At 40.1% G+C, this 20,546-nt stretch overlaps 1 protein-coding gene across 3 annotated transcripts in view; it reads right to left on the reverse strand.

The window, feature by feature from the left end:
• Positions 1-209: 209 nt before the first annotated feature.
• The window catches only part of MYO5C (myosin VC), a 111,324-nt gene continuing 90,987 nt past the window's right edge, over positions 210-20,546 (reverse strand). For 2 of the 3 annotated variants that reach the window (XM_082387995.1, XM_082387994.1), the window contains exons 36-41: positions 20,067-20,156; positions 17,495-17,645; positions 16,572-16,854; positions 8,107-8,281; positions 7,519-7,599; positions 210-6,302 (exon numbers count right to left, since the gene is read on the reverse strand). In XM_082387995.1, the coding sequence (XP_082244121.1) occupies positions 6,150-6,302; positions 7,519-7,599; positions 8,107-8,281; positions 16,572-16,854; positions 17,495-17,645; positions 20,067-20,156 (933 nt within the window). In that variant the 3' untranslated portion in view covers positions 210-6,149. Of the gene's footprint in view, positions 6,303-7,518; positions 7,600-8,066; positions 8,282-16,571; positions 16,855-17,494; positions 17,646-20,066; positions 20,157-20,546 lie in introns of all 3 variants that reach the window. The other variant, XM_082387996.1, reaches the window with a different exon arrangement.

Below are 20,546 nucleotides of genomic sequence, written 5' to 3' on the forward strand. Positions count from 1 at the left end.
CTAATAAGAACCTGCTGTATAGCACAGGGAACTCTACTCAGTACTCTGTAATGGCTTATATGAGAAAAGAATCTAAAAAAAAGTGGATATATGTATATGTATAACTGATTCACTTTGCTGTACAGCAGAAACTAACATAATATTGTAAATCAAATATATATACTCCAATAAATATTAAAAAGAAAAGAAAAATTGCCAATATTCCAAATCTGGATAATTTTTTTCTCCCAAACTGAATTTTAAATTTTTTCAAATTATAAGAGCTGTACATGTTCATCATAAATAATTGGAAACAGAGGAACATGAAGAAGGAAAATGAATCACCTACATGCCCTGTCCTAACAAATAACTGACCTCTGTTAGCATTTTATGTTTTCTTCTAGTATCTTCATAAGCACCTGTGTGTATACATTAAAAAAATTGGAATTACATGCCATACGCAATTTTGAACTTTAGTTTTTTGCTTAATAGTGTTTTTGCCTTTGCATGTCATTGCATATTCTTGGAAAACACCAATTTTTAAATGGAGACCACAAGTTTTGAATTATATCAACCTTAAATCACATCGCATAGCTAGCATTTTAGATCGGTTGGTTGAACATGGGCAAACTACAAACTAAAGTTGGATGATTATAGTATTTTAAAACTATAAACATTATACATGGTTGTTGTAGAAAGTCTGGAAAAATCAGAAAGGTATAAGGAAGAAAACAATCACCTGTAATCCCATTGCCCAGAGAGACTCCTTTTCACATTTTGGTGTATGCAAGAATAGATTTTTAGGACTAGGGGTCATACTGATCATGTACACTGTTTATATTTTTACATACTGGTGTTTTTCATTTAGTATTTATAACATGGGCTAAATTTAATTTCAGTAAATTCTATTGTACTTATTGACAATAATCCTTTTTATGATGAGGGAACTTTTCAAGCTAGAGGAAATGCTTCAATGGGCATTTTAACAAGAAAAAGATAAAAATACCCCATTTTAACAAGTTTTGACATGAAGTTGCTCTGCAGTAGGAGTTCCCTAACCCTAAGCCACGCACAAAATTTCTTTGAAATGTTTCACTTAAATAAATGTCGCAAAAAATCACCAAGACCCCCACTACCCCATGATTATTTTTAAAAAGTCAGTGCCAAGATAGAAAATCAAAAGTGAAAATCCCCATTATCTGCCCTGCACTCAATTCCCTGAGTTTGATGGCTATTCTTCCAGACTTTTCTGATGCCATAGATAAAGTTTTGTTAGTTATATAAATGGGGCTGTTAGCTACTTGCTTTTTCACCTTATTCTGTTAGTGCTTACAGAGCTATCGGTTTTATGGTAATAGCTTCAGTATTATTTTATCCTAGGGAGCAATGGAGTATCATAATTTAATAAACCAACATCCTACTGTTGGATATATAGGATATCACCAGTTTTCACTTTAAAAATAATGCTTCATTGACCCAATTAAAAATGGGCAAAAGTACCCTCAGACTTTGCTGGTGGGAATGTAAAATGGTGCATCCTCTGTGGAAAACAGTTTGGCAGTTACACAAAAAGTTAAATAGAGTTGTTACCAAATGACCAAGCAAATTCACTCCTGGATATATCATATATTCACATAAAAACTTATACATGAATATTTGTAGCAGCATTTAACACAAAAAGTGGAAACAACTAAAATATCCATCAACTGAGGTATGGATAAAGAAAATGCGGTCTGTTCATACAGTAGACTCTTATTTGGCAATAAAAAATGATGAAGTCCTGATATGTGCTATATCATGGACAAACCTTGAAAACTTTATGCTAAGTGAAATAAGCCAGACACAAAAGGCCACAAATTGTGATTCCATTTATACGATAAGTCCGGGACAGGCAAATCCATAGAGACAGAAAGTAGATTAGAGGTTACCAATAGGTGGGGGAGAGGGCGTTGGGAGTGACTGCTTAATGAATACGGGATTTCTTTTTTGGGGTGATGGAAATGTTCTGGAATTAGATAATGTACATTCTTGTGAATATACTAAAAACCTCTGAAATGTATGCTATAAAACAGAGAGTTTTATATTGTGTGCAATCATATCTCAACACAAATTATTTTTTAAGTGTGCAAAAGACTTGGACACTTCACAAATGCAGATATTCACATGGTCAATAAACAGATAAAGAGGTGCTCAACATCATTAGGCATCAAAGAAACACAAGTTAAAACCGCACTGTGAATCCACTACTTACCCACCGGAATACCTAACAGTAAAAAAGACTGATGATGTGAAACGTGGGTGAGAATGTAGAGAACTGGACCTCCTCTGCTGGTGGGAGGATAAGTTGGTACAACCACATTGGAAAACTGGTTGATAGGACCTACTATAGCTACACATACATATAATTCTATTCCTTGATATATACTCAACAGAAATGCATACTTACATCCTCAAAAAAAAAAAAAACCCCATGAACAAGAATGTCATAGCAGCTTTATTCATAATAGCCCCAAACTGGAAAAACCCAAATGTTCATCAATATAGACTAGATACATAAATTGTGATATGTTCATGTAATAAAAAAGAATAAACTGCTGATACATATGGCAGTAAATGGATGAATCTCACAGACTTAACTAAAATTATGTAACGTTTAGTGTCAGAAACCTGTCTATTCCATAAGCTGCACTCCGAGGTTTACGTTAACATGTGAAATGTTACGTGGGTCAGTTTTTTTTAATATCTCTTTTTTGGGGGGCCGCACTGCGCAGCAGGTGGGATCTTACCCCAACCAGGGATCGAACCCCGTGTCCCCTGCAGTGGGAGTGCAGAGCCTTAGCCACTGGACTGCCAGGGAAGTCCCATGTGGGTCAATTTTTAACACTGATTAAATAATTGTAAAGATGCTTAATTTTCCCCTGATGCCAATACTGAATATATTTTGAAAACAAAGTACCTATTTCAAAAGATATGCATGTGTATTGTGGAAATATTAGAACACAGACTAACTACCACACCACCCGTCACCCATACTCTTACCACACAGAAAGACCACTGCCAACACCTTGGTATGCACACACCTGAACACTTTTCTGAGCATTTAAGGAAGCCTGAGTATTCTAATTTAATGTTAACACATACATACCTTCCAGAGACTCAACACATGGAACCGATCAGCAGAACGGAGAGAAGTTAGAGCTGTAGCTCCAAGTGCTAAGGCAACTGCATCCCGTCTAACTAATCTCCTTACCTGGGCTTTACGGCTCAGCTGCTCCCTTCCTTCCCACCTGCAGCTCCGTGTTCACGTCTGAAGCGCTCACCGCAGTTCGCATCACTCACTCACCCCTTGAACCTTCTGACCATCCATGCTGCCAGGTGCCCTCAGAACCCCCGATGACCAGCTTCTAGGGCTCAATTCTCTGCCCTCTGCAGGAAGCAGAGTTCAGCAGGTTTGACCCCCGTAAATTCAGACCCCTCTTTACTGAGCAACCCTGACATTCACCTGTAACTGAAGGTTATCCGCAGCTCCTGCCTCTTCACAGTCTTCACCCCACCAGCACCTCGTTGTTTCGGCCACCCTTGCTACACTCAGCTTTGTAGAGCTGATCAAGACTGTGGGGCGAGGGCTCCCCTGCCCCCTTCTCCATGCATAAACTTTTCAGGCTCCCCCTGTCTCCACACAAGACCTACTCCCTCCCAGGACTGAACCCTCACAAGCCCTGCCGCCTCCAGTAGGACTTGGCCCCTGCGGTTCTGCTCGCCACATCAGGATGACCACAGGGATGAGCAGGATGTGGGCCTGCTCTCCAGGAGCTCACAGGGTAGTGGAGGGAATGGCCAGCGTTACTGTCCCATAGCCCAGGATAAATGCTGTAAAACAGACAGGAGCCCTGAGTTACGGGGGCCAAAAAGGAAGGGTGATTGTCTCTTTGTGGCATAGGGGAGACCTGGAAGGGGCATGGAGAAGGCAGTCCATGTGGACCAAAACCCAGCCAGCTCTCCACCAAGTAGCCCCTCATTCTGGCACAGTCTGGGAGCCCCATGCAGACACAGCCTGAGCCAGGACTGAGGGCATATTTACTTCCTCTCTAAAAAATTTTATATATGTTTCATGAGATATTATGAATCTATAAAGATTCTAGCATCTTTAAGTATGACCCTTAAAGAAAGGCATAAAATTTGTGCACTTAAGAAAAATGTAATCTCCTAGCAATTAAAAGAATCTGGGACTTCCCTGGTGGCGCCGTGGTTAAAAATCCGCCTGCCAACGCAGGGGACACGGATTCAAGCCCTGGTCCGGGAAGATCCCACATGCTGCGGAGCAACTAAGCCCATGCGCCACAACTACTGAGCCCGCGTGCCACAACTACTGAAGCCCGCGCGTCTAGAGCCCATGTTCCGCGACGAGAAGCCACCGCAATGAGAAGCCCGCACACCGCAATGAAGAGCAGCCCCGTTCACTGCAACTAGAGAAAGCCTGCACGCAGCAACGAAGACACAACGCAGCCAAAAATAAATAAATAAATTTATTAAAAAAAAAAAGAATCTGACCCAATTCATTTGGTAATTTATTTTATTGATTAAAATGTCACCAAGTTCTACTTCTCATTTCTTCATATACCATGTATCTAAATGAACTAAATTCAATCATTTGTAATATGAAAAGACATTATTACATATTAGTAGGGTGTTGTTGCTTCAAAATCATGTATTATTTCCACTCCTAAGATACATGCCCATGTTACAGAATCACAGCTATGGCCTGTGACTTTGGGGTGGTGCAGAAGAGGCCACAGGCCAGGAGTGCTTATCAAATGATGTTTTATGCTCTGAAAGGAAGAACGGAGAAAACTTGGGGGGAACAAGTAATAGTTCCCACAAAACTTGGGAAACAGATTTCTCAAAAGGAGGAGCTGACAAAATTCTTCAGTTATTTTTATGAGAAAATCTTAAAACATATTTGAATGCTGATAAGATAGAGAAAATCATCTATGTTGCCTTTTCAAACTTATTTTTTTAAGTTCTTGTATGAAAGATATTAAACAATGAAAAACAATGGCAAATACGCTGGCAGATAAAATTTAAAGAAATCTTCTTCTGGAGGAGGAGATGATAAATGGCATGGAAATTAAGCTTGAATGATATATTAGTGTTTTTATTTTTTTAGTAAATTTATTTATTGTATTTATTTATTTTTGGCTGTGCTGGGTCTTTGTTGCTGCGTGCGGGCTTTCTCTAGTTGCAGTGAGCGGGGGCTACTCTCTGTTGCAGTGCGTGGGCTTCTCATTGTGGTGGCTTCTCTCGTTGTGGACACGGGCTCTAGGCACGTGGGCTTCAGTAGTTGCGGCACACGGGCTCAGTAGTTGTGGCTCACGGGCTCTAGAGCGCAGGCTCAGTAGATGTGGCGCACAGGCTTAGTTGCTCTGCGGCATGTGGGCTCTTCCTGGACCAGGGATCGAACCTGTGTCCTCTGCATTGGCAGGTGGATTCTCAACCACTGCACCACCAGGGAAGCCCTGATATATTAGTTTTAAATGGATATATACATAAAAATACTTCTGTGATTCATTTCAGATTGAATATTCTCTTAAAAATTAGAGGGGCCTGAAATAAATATTTTTTTATGCAGAAGCGTTCTTAGTAAAGAGAGTTGGTGAAACACCTCTGCTCCCATCAAACAGGCGTGGGGTGAGAGGCCGCCTTTGACAGGCCGCCACGGCCAAATGGGATTATTTGGAAGACTCAGCCCTAGAACCCATTTGTGGCTTCATAAATGTATCTGGGCTTCACACGAACTTTAGAAAACTTAGGATAAACTGTGTCCCTGGGTCTCACTCCCTCTCGGTGGACCCCTGTCACAAAATAGATCTAGACAAGAGGCACCTGGCAGAAAATACGAGACTTGCAGGAATTCTAGTAAAAGCTGGCTGAGATTCCAAAGGTAGCAGTGGCCTTTCCAACCTCAGCTGGTGTGTGTTAATTCTTACAAGATGACAGTGGCAGCACCATCACCACGAGCAAGAGAAGATGTGGCCCATTTGGGAGAATTCTTATTTTCTTCCTTCAATCACATTCCAAAGCATTTCCAGTTCCAATTAATAAGCCGCATCCCTCTATTTGACCTTCATTTAGCTTTTGAAAGAAAAGTGCATTTATTCTCTTTTTTCCTGCTATAATCTATTGAGAAAGCCTAGTTTGAAACTGCTGGGGATCTGGATCATTTCCAGAGCATGTGGAGAGGGGGTAAAAGGAAATGTGACTTGAAAGAGATATTTGGTATCCAACATAAGGTGTGATGAATCCTCTCGGCTATTGAGGAGAGCCTGAAATGAGAACCAGAGGAAAAATGAGTAAGGAAACCAGTGCACTTTGCTTTATGGCTGTCTGGAAGTCAAGAGCAAGGAAAACACAACAACTCTATCTCGAGTGAAAAACTCCTTTCAAAATCATGTGAGATAACACACAAAAGGGCTTTTCAACAGCACAGCTCCAAGGTGAAATGGTTTATCCAGCTCTTCCAGATTAGCTCTCATGAATACTTAACTTGCTCTGTTTCACTTCAGAAGTTAATTTCCCACAGGATGGAATGACTGTAAATCGATCTACTTTCTATGTTTACCTATTCTCATGGCATAATTCTAAGACCAAACACGAGTGGAGCTCAGTATTAAATTTTTATTGCATTAATATTTCTTTTTAGTTCAGTGGTTTGCAAACCTTTTTGGTTTCAGGACCCCTTTATACTCTTAAATTACCAAGGACGCCAAACAGCTTTTGTGCATGTGGTTATCACTACTGATATCTATCATATTAGTAATTAAAACAATAATTTTAAATATTTTTTAATGCATTAAAATAACAAGCCCAATACATGTTAACATATTTTTATTGAAAAACAACTATATTTTTGAAAACAAATCAAAAAACTAGTGAGAAGTGGTATTGTTTCATAATTTTGTAACTCTTTTAAATGTCTGACTTAATATGACAGGTGGAATCTTGTATCTGCTTCTGCATTCACCTCTAGTGATATGTTATTTTGGTTGAAGTGTATGAAGAAAAGTCTGCCTCATACAGGTATGTATTTGGAAAAAGGAAGACTTTGCAGACTCCCTGAAATCATCTCAAGAATCCCCCCCCCACCCTCCAAGGACCCTTGAACCAAACTTTGAGAACTGCTGCCCTAGTTCACTGGTCAAGAAACTTTAGGGATTAAAATAAGAAAAAAATGGGTACACAGGTTCTCTCTTTCCATTCAGCCTCTGCTCCCTTGCATATACGCAAAGACTGATGAGAAACAAGACATGCTGAAGGAACACAGAATGTGAATCACGGTTTTGGTGTTTTTGTTCCCTTCCCACCAGGGTGAAAATGCGTTCTGAAAACAGGGAATTTGACAGGGAAAATTCCTGCTGCTTTTCCTGGGTGCCTTTCCTTTGTATATTTGGTACATGTACTTTAATCCTGAATTTCTATAATGGTAATTAAACAACACTGTCTTATACTAAAAATTAAAAGGCACATCCTTAAGGATCTCACCTGTACTTTGCGAACAAAGGATGAAGTCACTCTTTTCTCGAAGTCATCTATAGGTGTGTATGAGTTGAGGATCTTTATGATCTGCAAAGAGTACATAAGATGGTGTGAGGCCGCAGAAAAGGACAACTCTGTCCATGAAATAATGGTTCCAGTAGTCTGGGAACAGTCGGGAACCACAAGTGGTTCTTTTAGACTGTAATCTGGCTCTAGGAACCATGTGTTATTTTTTTCCAAAAGAGAAAACAAGCTGAGAAGAGCACAGAAGGCAGCAAGGACATCCTATAATTAGATGACCTTAAGAGAATTCCCCATTTCCTGCCTCCTTCCCCGCTCCCACCCCCTCTCCCCACACATACACATATGTGAGTATAGTGGGCAGGGAATGTGTCATATGCACTTTTATGTTTTTAAGGCCTAGGGTTAGTATTTAATAAATGCTTGTTAGATAAGAGGGCAGCCCATGGGAGATACGTATGCTCCCCAAAGAGCACAGAGAGACGCAGATGCACCCCACAGCTGGCTAAGCCAGGAAAGGCAAGGCCAATTACATGATCTGTGGGTGAAGATCAGGGAGACAAGCCTGGTCACCTGCACAGCAGACAGGGAGGTACAGCGTTCGTAGATCTCCTTGGCATCGCTGTCTGTGGTCTTCTTGACCTGAAGCAACCAGGCTGCCTGAGAGAGAGCTTCCAAGGTTTCCCTGGCCAAGCTGTTCTGCAAATTCTTATCTTTGAGCCATTCTTCTAAGTAGCTGATGTTGCACCTGGAGTAAACGCCAGAGGAGCAGAGAACAGGGGTGACCTGCTTAGAACACTTTAGGGGAGGGTGCCGAATCCTCCAGTGTGTCCCAACATGGTACCAGAGCTCACTGAGATCCTTAGGACTACAGCCCAGCAGTTTCTTTATTTGTAACAAGACGGGGTTGGGCCAGATGATCAGCTCTCACGATCCATGGTTCTAAGGATCATGATGGTCAAGGGTGAGGGGCCATAACAGCAATAAATTTTGGAGAAAATCTGAGCAAGGAACAGTGACTACAATAATTTATAATCTATTAAAGTACCCTTAATAATAGATTTGAAAATATATTAAAGGAAAAAATCATAGTGGTATTTGAAGAGAAGACTTACATTGGTATAAAAATTGTTTGATCTCTTTTCCCAAATTGGCAGAAAATTTTCAATTGGTAGAGGCTTTCTTTTAGTCCACTGGGGTTTTTATTCTTGTTTCTGTCACTGATTATCACAGGTTTATGAGTTAAGGGCCATGGGTTTTAATCCCACCAATCCGTTGTGTGAGCCTGGAGAGTTACTCAACCTCTCTTGGTAAATCAGAGCGTTGAGAACACTCATACATTGCTAGTGGGAATGTAAATGGTACAGCTGCTAAGGAAAGCAGTTAGGCAGTTCCTCAAAATGTTAAACATAAAACTACCTTCTGACCTAGCAACTCCACTTCTAGGTACTTACTAAAGAGAACTGAAAGCATGTCCACACAAATAATCATACACAAATGTTCACAGCACCATTAATCATTATAGCCAAAAAAAGAAAACAACCCAAATGTCCACCAGTTGATGGATAGATAAACAAATTGTGGTCTATCCATACAACGGGCTATTATTCAGCAATAAAAAGGAGTGAGGTACTGCCACATGCTACCACAGGGGGGAGCTATGAAAACATTACGCTAAGGGAAAGAAGCCAGTCACAAAAGACAACATATTTATGATTCCATTTATTTTAAAAATGTCCAGAATAGGCAAATCTATAGAGAAAGAAAATATATTTGTCGCTGGTTAGGTTGAGGGGGAGGGGACTCCCCAGTGGGACTTGGGTAGGGGATACGAGTGGCTGCTACTGGGTGTAAGGTTTCTTTCTGGAGTGATGAAACTGTTCTAAAATTACATTATGGTGGCGGCTGCATAACTCTGTAAATATACCAGAAACCACTGAACGATACACTTTAAACGAGTGAACTCTATGGCATGTAAATTATATATCAATGAAGCTGTTTAAAAAAACTGAGTGCTGAACTAGGTGATCTCTAAGGTCGGTTCCAGCTCTGACCTTCCAGATTAGCAACTCCCCATGGGTTATAACATTGGGACAAAAATGCTGAATTAATGTATTCCATAGGGATGTAATGAGTGTGAGATAACATCTCTTGCACTGGTTACCCCCCCTTTTTTTGCATTGTCAATTTTGTCCCACTAGTTCTTTTTTTTTTATTTTATTTTATTTATTTATTCATTCATTTATGGCTGTGTTGGGTCTTCGTTTCTGTACGAGGGCTTTCTCTAGTTGTGGCAAGCGGGGGCCACCCTTCATCGCGGTGCGCGGGCCTCTCACTATCGTGGCCTCTCTTGTTGCGGAGCACAGGCTCCAGACGCGCAGGCTCAGTAATTGTGGCTCACGGGCCCAGTTGCTCCGCGGCATGTGGGATCCTCCCAGACCAGGGCTCGAACCCACGTCCCCTGCATTGGCAGGCAGATTCTCAACCACTGCACCACCAGGGAAGCCCCCACCACTAGTTCTTATTACAGTAGATTCCTAATGGGAATCCACTGAATTTTGAGCACGTTAATCCTCCCACTCAAAACTATGTGTTGGAGTTCTGGTTCTTGGTAAGATGGAGTAAGCACTCCATTTTGTTTCTCCCACTGAATGCAGCTATAAAACCTGGATGGAATGCCTGGAACAGCTATTTGAGGACTCTGAAAAGTAAACAGTAGCAGGTGGGCTGGGAGAGAAGGCCAGAATTTGAAGTATCTCCAAACTGACAATGAGTTTACCAGTATCTTTCCCTCTGCTATTCATTGGCCTGAACTCAAAGCAGCCTGAAACTCAGTAGTGGGCATGGGTGCCAACAAAGAGCTCCAGGAGGAGCCCTCTAGTTCTGGCTCGAGGTGCTGGAAAGGGGTGTCCTAAAGCTCTGAGACAGGGTGGAAATTCTGTCTTTCTTTTTTCTCCTTTTCCTTTCTTTTTCTTCATTCTCTCATGTGCAAGCCCCAAACAGTCCTATGGTGGTGGCAACAGGGTCCAGTAGGAAATTAAAACTCTGAGAGAGGGGAACTTTCTTCAGCTGGAGGAGTTGTGGCTCAAGAGGATGGCGTGAACTCTCCTTGCTCTTCCTCTCACCACTTGACCCCAGGTGGGGACATTTGCTGGAAGTAAGTGCGCCACACAGTGAGTTAAGTGAAGCCCCAGTTTTCTGTCTGGAGGACCAAAGAGGGGATCCCCAGGTATCTGGAAAGTACCAGGGGCATTGTGGAGAGGAGGAGCTTGGGAAAGTGACCCTTAAAGTTATTTATGAACTCTTGGACACACCCCTGAGCCCAGGGATGGATCTGACCCTCAAGAGCACACACAAACTTTGAGGACTAAACTACAGGATTGCACACCACCCAAGTTTCAGACTGGTCACTGTGTGTCACACACAAGACAAAACCAAACAGCATTACAAAGGCTTTGAAGACAGAACTGACAGAGGAACCACACCTGCAGAGCCTGAACCCAAGTGAGCTGATTATCTGATAAAAGTATCAACATTCTCCATAGGATTTAAAGACTCAGTGTCTCATAATATAATAATAAAAGTGTCCAGAATACAATTCAAAATTACCTGGCATATGAAAACCAGGAAAATCTTAAGTCACATTAAGCAAGGCAATTAATAGTATCAACTCTGAGATGACACAGATGTTAGAATCATCTGACAAAGGCTTTAAAGAAGCTATCACAAAAATTGGCTGTCTTGAAAATAAACCCTCTTTGCTGCAGAAAAAAAAAAAAGCACCAAAAAGTAAGGACAAACTATCTTGAAATACATGAAAAAATAGAAAGCTTCAGAAAAGAAACAGAAGATGTTTCAAAACAATGGAAATTTACAACTGAAAAATACAATAACTGAAACAAAAGAACTCACTGAATGGGCTCAATAGCAGAATATAGATGGCAGAGAAAAGAGTCAGTGAACTTCAAGGGATCAATAAAGACTATCCAATATGAAAAGTACAAAGAACAGAACTTTAGGGATAACAAAATAATGAAAGGTCTAACATTTGTGTCATTGAAATTCCAGAAGGAAAGGAGAAAGTGTGATGCAGATAAAACATTTGAAGAAATGGCTGAAAATGTCCCACATTTGGGGAGATCCACAAACCTACCGAGTCAAGAAGTTCAGAGAAGCTCAAAGAGGCTAAACCCAAAGAAATCCACACCCAGATGCATCATAATCGAACTGTGGTAAACTAAACACAAAGAAAAAAAATTTGGAACTCAGTCAGAGAAAAACTATGCATTATTTATAGGGAAATAATAATTCAAATGACTGTGCATTTCTCATCAGAAACCATGGAAGCCAGAAAAAGTGGAACATTTTTAAACCGATGAAAGAAAGGGCTGTCAACCCAGACGTTGGTAGCCTATAAAAATATACTTTAGGAATGAAGGTGAAATGAAGATATTTTCAGAGGAAAGAAAGCTAAGAGAATTTATTGTCGGTGAACCTGCTCTAAAAGGACTACTAAAATAATTTCCTCAGGCAAAAGGAAAATGAAATCGAAATGAGATTTGGGGGGAAAATGAGACTTGAAACATTAGAAATGAAGGAATAACAGAAATGATAAATACCTGGGTAAATACAATAGACCATTCTTCTATTAAGTCCTTTAAAATATGTTGGATGGTTTAAAATAAAAATTATAACATTGTCCGGCAGAGTTTTTGATGTATGTAAATATAATATATAAGACAACAAGCAAAGAGGGGAAAGGGGCCTACGTAATGGTAAGGGTTCTACATTCCACTTAATGTGATAAGATACTGATTCTAAAATGACTGAAAAAGGTTAAGTATGTATACTGTAATTCCTAGAGCAGCCATTAAAAAAGATACAAAGAGATACAGTGAAAACGCAATAGATAAATTTAAAAGGGGTACCAAAAGTGTTCAAAGAACCCAAAAGAAGACAGAGACTGGAAATCAGAGAAATAAAAACCAGAAGGAACAAACAGAAAATAACAAAATGGTAGACTTACATCTGAGTATACCAATAATTACATTAAATTGAAATGGTGTAAAAACCCCAATTAAAAGCACAGATTGTCAGACTGGATGAAAAAATAAAACAAAAAACTGGACCCAAATATATGTTGCCTACAAGAAACTCACTTCAGATATGATACAGATAGGTTAAAAGTAAAAGGATGGAAAAAGATATACTATGAAAACACTGATCCAAATAAAAAATAGACTTTCAAACAAAGTAGATTTCAAAGCAGAAAAAATTACCAGGGAGGGACAAAGAGAGATCCCACATAATGATAGGAGGGCTAACTCACCAAGAAGACAACAATTCTTAGTGTATATGCACCTAAAAACAGAGCTTCAGAATACATAAAGCAAAACCTGACAGACTGAAAGAAGAAATAGACAACTCCATAATTATAGCTGGAGACTTCAACACTCCTCTCAGTAATCAATAGAACTAATAGACAGAAAATCAGCAAGGATACAGAAGAAATGAAAAACACCATCAACAAACTGGGTCTGATCTACATTTATAGAACATTCTACCCAACAAAAGCAGAATATACATTCTTTTCAACCCACCGCATGGGGAAGATTCACAAAAATAGACCTGGGTCACAAAAGCAAATATTAACAAATTTAAAAATAACTAAATCATACAAAGTTTGTTTTTTTCAATGTAAAAATATTTATAAGTTTTTGGTTTTTGTTTTTTTTTAGGCCATGCCATGCAGCAAGTGGGATCTTAGTTATCCTACCAGGGATCAAATTCACACCCCCTACACTGGAAGTGTGAAGACTTAACCACTGGACCACCAGGGAAGTCCCAAAATATTTATAAGTTTGTATTTTAAAAATAAACCTGGGAAAGTCTCAGACAAAGTGGGGTGGTTGGTAATTCTAGTATCACAATCTATGGTATATGTTAACCTGGACGTACCTTGAGATTTTTTTTAAAATTGTGGTAGAAAACGCATAACATAAAATTACCATCTGAACTACTGTAAGTGTATAGTATAATAGTGTTAACTATATGCACCATGTTGTATAACAGATTCCCAGAACATTTTCACTTTGTAAAACTGAAATTGTACATCCATTGAATGAACAACAACTCCCTTTTTCTCTCTCTCCTCAGCCCCAGGCAACCACCATTCTATCTTCTGTTTCTAAGAATTTGACTGACAAAGTATGTTCTTCAAGCACAATGAAATTAAACTAAAAATCAATAATAGAAAGGTAATAAGAAAGTCTCTAAACACTTGGAAATTAAACAACACACTTCTAAATAATCCATGGGTCCAAGAGTAAGACTCGAGGGAAATTAGAAAATACTTTGAACTGAACAAAAATGAAAATATAACATATCAAAATTTGTGGGATAGAGTTAAAGTAGTGCTTAGAGAGAAATGTATAGCATTAAATGCTTATGTTAGAAAAGAAAGGTCTCAGAGCCAATAATCCAGGTGTCTACTTTAGGAACCTAGAAGAAGAAGAGAAAAATAAATGCAAAGTAGGCAGAAGGAATGAAATCATAAAGACAGTAACAGAAATCAATTAAATTAAAAAAAAAAAGACAAAAATCAGTGAAACCAAACTGATACACCTCTAGCAAGACTGACCAAGGAAAAGAGAAGTCACAGATTACCCACAGAGGAGCAGAAGAGGGGATATCACTACAAATTCTGCAGAAATTAAAAGAATAATAAGGGAATATTCTGAACGGCTCTATACACATAAACTCAACTTTGATGAAGTGGACCAATTCCTTGAAAACCAAAAACTACCAAAACTCATCCAAGATGAAATATATAACCTGAATATTCCTACAGCTATTAAAGAAATTGAATTCACTGTTTAAAGCCTTCTGAAAAAGAAAAAAAAAAAATCTGTGGTGGTTGCCACTCCTGAGGGACTAAAGCATGCATTTCTCATGCTGGCATTCCACTTTGTCTTTCTAACCCATCTTTCTAGGTCCTCCCATCACTCCTGGTGCTCCTTTCAAAGGGGGCTGTTCATACCCTGCCCTCAGTTTTCCTTCACTGAGGCCTGTGCTCATTCCTCTGGTTCTGGGTCAGCTGAAATCCTACTTGTCCTTCAAGACCCAAGTCAACGCCTTTCGTACTCCCCCCAGATTCCCTCAGGCCAGCAAGCAATGTTTGTAGTTGGGCCATATTATTCTGGTTCCTAACAGAACTGTCTCTGTCTCCAGGACCCCTACCTAGGTTCTTATCAAAGATCCCTGGGCAAAACAGCCACAGTGGAACTTGCAGCAAAAATGCTATTGTGGAGACGGTGAGATAAAGTTCCACATGAGATAATGTTTTTACAATTCATGACTAGGCACAAAAAAGAATTACATACTAGGAAAATCTTTATATCTTCCCAGGAACTGGTCTGCCTCACCAAGCCAGATGAGACCAGAGAGCTATGATGTTTGCCTGTTTTCTCCTGGCAGTCAGAAAGCCCAGAGCCAGTGTTCAAGCTACTCTGTCTACTGTTTATGTTTTTCTTTTCTTTGGTTTTGATTTTCCACTTGTGTTCATGTTTTGTTATTGTGTTGCTTGTGTTGTCATGGTAAAGTCACTGTAAATCCTGGTGTGCCTTGTTTATGGCAGGAGCTGAGTCAATATCTGAATGAATGAATGCCTCTTAAATGCATGTGCTACTTACTGAGAGCAACACACTGGAAAGTCAGTACTTCTCTAATGGCACTTTTAATTGGTGAGAGGAGAAAATACTGAGCACCTATGGGGACAGATGTTCACTCAACTTGGGGACCTACTGGTGGAATGAGAGTTGTTTAGCAAAGACTCTGGTGGCACATGAGGTTTATGGCTTTACTTTAAATAGGTCTGAATCCTACCTCAGAGGGGTACAGGGCATCTGCTCAGTGCTCGGGAAATAAACAGAAGCCTTTCCTCTCTCAATGAAGAGGAAAAAAAGCCCAGTCCTCCTGAATACTCCCTCATATCTGAAAACCACAACCTGGCATCATGAGAATTTGCCACAATGGTTTGTAGGGATGTCCACCTCTAATGCTAAAAAGATGTAATGGATGCTTCTTATTTCTTGGCTTAATAAACTTTTTGGGGTCACTTTTCATTGTATCACTGCCATCATCACCATTCCAGGTTCCCCTATCACCTACAGGTGTCAAATCCCTGCACATATTATAAAAACCTTAAATATCTACCCCATATTATATGCTTTCTAATCATGTGACAGTGTTAATCCAAACAATAGCTAATGGTCTGTGTTTCCTCGGTTTAGAGACAAAGAGAAGTCAACGCACCTCAAAACTGGATGACCATGTCCACAGGATGAACTCTCAGTGCTTGGCCTGGCATTCCAGACCCTCCCAATCTGGGTCCAACTTAGCACTCTACTGTGGACCTGTGGCTCCCGACACAAACCTCCGCTTAATCTAGACGGAGTTAGTTACTCCTGCCTGAGGACGGGTCCCCACTCAGTTCTACCACTGTGCCCACTCATTCCCCTGCCTGAAATGTTCTCCCATTTTTAATCACTCACACACAGTTTTCAGGCTTCTTTAACTTTTCTGTCCACGATAATCTCTCCTCTCTGAAGCACTTCCCTCGCCACTTGTGACTTAATTATAGTGGTTTTGACTCATCATTTAGCTTCTCAATGGCAGGGATCAAATCACCCTTTCCTCTGTTTCCTGTGTCCCCCACCAGCAGTACTAGTCACAGAGGTGGTGGTCAATAAATACTGGTTGAGTATATGATAACCACAGAGGGCCAGAATTTAAAATACACAATTACTAGTTCTTAGTAGAAGACATTCTGCCAGACCGTCAAGTTAGCGTGGGGTAGAGTGACGGGAGGAGGGCCTGGCATCAGATGGCTGACATTTCCAAGGTTCTAAGAGTCATCTCGCACACCCTCCAGCAGTGCAGCTCTTGTGGAAGGAGGGCAGAGAGCGTGTGGCCTCGGACTTTAAGAGCATCCTTTCTGGCCAGCCTCTCCAGGATGAGCGGTGCTTTATGGGTCTTACCTTATCTGCATCCCTTTTCTGCAGGAGCACATGTCCTTGCGCAGGAAGAGGCTGTTCAGGGTGACCGCCCCAATCAGGAAGAAGAGCTGCTTCACTGCCTGCCTCACGATCTCGGGGTCCAGGCCGTTCTGGCACATGGTGCTGTAAAAGTAGCTCAGCTGCTGCAAGATGGAGGTCATTGTGTAGGCATCCGTGTCATCTATGCTGGATGACCGCTTCCGGAAGCCTGTGGGCTTCAGGCCGGAAATGCCCTGCAGACTCTCATACTCCAGCATGCCTGGCACTATGGAGAAAAACGGGAAGATTTTCTTGCACACGCAGTGGGGACACCCAGAGAACATCTCCACTGCTCTCATGTGTCTGTTTCAGGAGGTGGGACATTTTCCACCTGAGTTAGTGTGGATACAGCTGTGACAGAGGAAGCAGAAGAATGGAGGGTTGGGGAGCACCAGGAAGTAAGGGGCGGATGGGGATGGACCGTCATCTACAGCAGGGCAATAGCTCCTTTTCTTTCAACTTCACAGGAGAGAGGGCTGGTCAGCGTGACAACCCACGGTCTGGAACAAGCCTAAAGTATTTAAATTTCAGAAAATTGAAGAAAGTATACAAGAATTTGAGTGAGGCTTTAGAATTTCAAAAATACTTGGCTAAGAACCAGGATTAGCCACATAAGTAGCAGCAGTTCTCCCAAGTCTTTCCCTTCAGGATGGATCCCCCTTACAGAAAGAAAACTATGACCCGTGTACTTTTATATATGTAATCATTTTAGGCAATCAAAGAATTAAAAAGTGGACATTTACATCAGTAAATCTTCTTGTTTTAAAATTATGTTCTTTGCAATTACACATGCCATGCACCAGATTTATTTTTTTAAGGTCTCAATTTCATTATAAATATTTCTTGGTCATCGATTCTTTTCTTACCTATTATTGGTTGAATGTTATTTTCCATTACAATAATGAACTGATGATATATTCGTATAGCCACATCACTAAGAATCTGTCTGTATTCTGAAAGGTCAAAATTGTTCAAGCAATTCTTATTCTGACGTAGACTGTTATTCTTCATGAATTCCTGGAAGTAATTTTGAATATAAATATTAGAATAATGTAGACATGTAGAAAATTAAAATACTATCTCTACTAATGATATTATAATAAGCTTCTACTATAACTCCTATACTTTAAAACTTAATGTCTGATTTATATCGAATGAGTTCTCGATGTTTGTGGTAGCATTTATTTTCTATAACTACACTTGACGCTTAAATGACATGGGTTTGAACTACATGGGTCTACTTACATGTGGATTTTTTCACTAAATATGTACTATAGTACCACATGATCCACAGTTGATTGAATCTGAGGATGGGTCAACTGTAAACATTACTGTCCTATTTATTTCCCTGACAAATATGTGCCTCCAGAGCTAGACTACATTGGAAAACAACTCCCATGGAAGCTCATAGAAAAAACTGCAAAGCACCCAAGGAAATAAACTGCTGTAAGAGGTTGGTAGGTGAATAAATGAGATTCATAACTTTATAATTAGAGTATAGACCAATCTGAAATGTTTTAAAATGTGGGTTCTGGGCTGAATATTTGTGTCCCCCCCCCCTCAAATTTATATATTGAAGCCCTAACCTCCAGGGTGGCTATATTTGGAGACGGGGCCTCTAAGGAAGTTAGAAAGGTTAAATGAAGTCATAAGGGTGGGGTCCTGATCTGATAGGATTAGTGTTCTTACAGAAGGAGACAGCAGAGAGCTCAATCTCTCTCTTTCTACCCCATGCAATGAGGAAGGGCCATGTAACTACATAGTAAGAAGGTGGCTGTCTGCAAGCCCAGAAGTGAGCTCTCACCAGTGAACCAACCATGCTTGCACCCTGGTCTTGGGCTTCTGTCATCCAGAACTGTGAGAAAATAAATTTCTGTTGTTTAGGCCACCTAGTCTGTGCTAGCAGACCAAGCAGACTAATAACAATATGTTTACCATGTTCGAAGAGATAAAAGAAAAAAAACATTAAGAACAGGACATTATAAAAGGCAGAGGTGAAAAAGAATTGAGATTTTAGAAATAAAAATATTGTAATTAAAAACCACTCAAACAGGGACAAGAACACTGTATACATGGCAGAAGGGGGTAAAGAAAGGATTTTTTAAAATGGTGTTGAATAATGCCTCCCATGAAGGCCTCACAGATGCCAGTTTGTCTTAAATGGGCTGGTCTTCCCCCCTCCCCCCAATATTCCTTTTGGTTAGAGGTTGGATTTTCTTTACTTATTTCTCCTTTTATTCAATAGTACCAGTAGGATTATTTTTATATTTTATTTTACTTTCTCTCCATTGGGACAACTGGCTATCCACGTGGAAGAAGATATGAGATCATTACCTCACATGTCAACTTGGGATAAATAATCATACCAATTTTGGATAAAAGCGTAATTATGAACTCTAAATTTGAATTATCAGTTTAGAAGAAAGAATAACTTCATGATCTCAGGGTAGGGAAGAATTTCTTGAACAAGACATTAAATCAGGTATCATAAAAGAACAGGATTGATAGGTTTAAGTACATCAGAATTCAAAAATTGTGTCTGACAAAGGACTCCATAAGGAAAAGTAGAAGATAAGCCACAATCTACCCATAATATGTAAAGACCTCCTGCAAATCAATAAGAAAAATAATCACCCTTAAGGAAAATGGAGAACAGATGTGAGTAGGCAATTTAAAAGGCAACCCAACCAACTAGTAAGCATATGAAATGATGCTTGACCTCACTAGTGATCAACTAATTACAATTTAAGTCAACAAAGTATCATCTTATATCCATGAGACTAATAAATAATAAAATGTCTGTCAATACCTAGTGTTGGTAAAGGTATGAGACACTGGAACCTTTACATACTACTGGTAGGACTATAAAATGGTATAACCATTTTGCAGAGCAGTGAAAACCCTGAAAGCTATTTTTGCTATTTTAGGTCAACGAAATATTGCTCTGTGAGTACTTGGAGGTGAAGAGCTTCTTTATGATGTCAGCCCCTTGAAAGCAGAGTCAGAATGGCAAAGGATTTGCAGATTATGGAGGAACAATCAGAATCTCATAGTGAGAACAGCTATGAAGAAATAGGCATGTTGCACTAACAGCTGTATTTTAGAGTGAGAATACTAAAAACTTCAGAATTTTACAACCAGAAGGAAAATGAAAAGTCACAGAATCTACCTCATGAATTTTAAGTCAAGAAAACTGAGGCTTAGTACCATGCCCGAGGTCTATACTTCTTTCTAGAAGTCTTTTTGCCTGTGACTTCCATTCAGCTGGTGATGTGAAGCTGGCCTCCTGGGTAAGCGGGGAGTGAGAAAGCCAGCTGAAGCAGAAGCTGCCCCTGGGGCTGGGCATCCCAATTCCTAACTCCTACGGTGAGTTCTGGCTCATGAGGAGGTAGGAGGCTGGCAGTCAGCATAGAACACAGAGCGGGCAGGCAATCCTACCTCTTCTCCACTGTACTGCTTCAGGCAATTGAGGAAATGACAAGTATTGGAAAGCCAAAAGGACAGCATCTCAAAGTCTTCTAGATGTTCCTTTAAAAAAAAAAAAAAAACAAGAAAAGACAAAGTTGGATTTTGGTGTTGGATTTGGTACCTCTGAGCCAAGAACAGACATATCTTACCTGTTTGGTTAGCTGGTGGCTTTTGACCAAAAAGAATTCCTTTTTTATTCATTAAAGACTTTATTAAATTTATACTATAAAAATAAGCTCTTGTATTTATTTAGCACGTTATGGTTTGCAAAGTATTTCTGTACAGGTTATATCACCTGTTATGATGCTTGAAGCAGGCACTGCAGGAATGCCTGAGAAATGTCTCGGTCCTTGCCCTCCAAAGTTCACATTCTGACTGGTAAGACAGACATGACATATATAGGACACAGTTAAATAGGCGGCCGACAGCCTACAGGATGGGCATAGACTG

This window comes from Balaenoptera borealis (genome assembly GCF_965194805.1).
Source record: "Balaenoptera borealis genome assembly, chromosome: 3".
NCBI classification, from domain to species: Eukaryota; Metazoa; Chordata; class Mammalia; order Artiodactyla; family Balaenopteridae; genus Balaenoptera; species Balaenoptera borealis.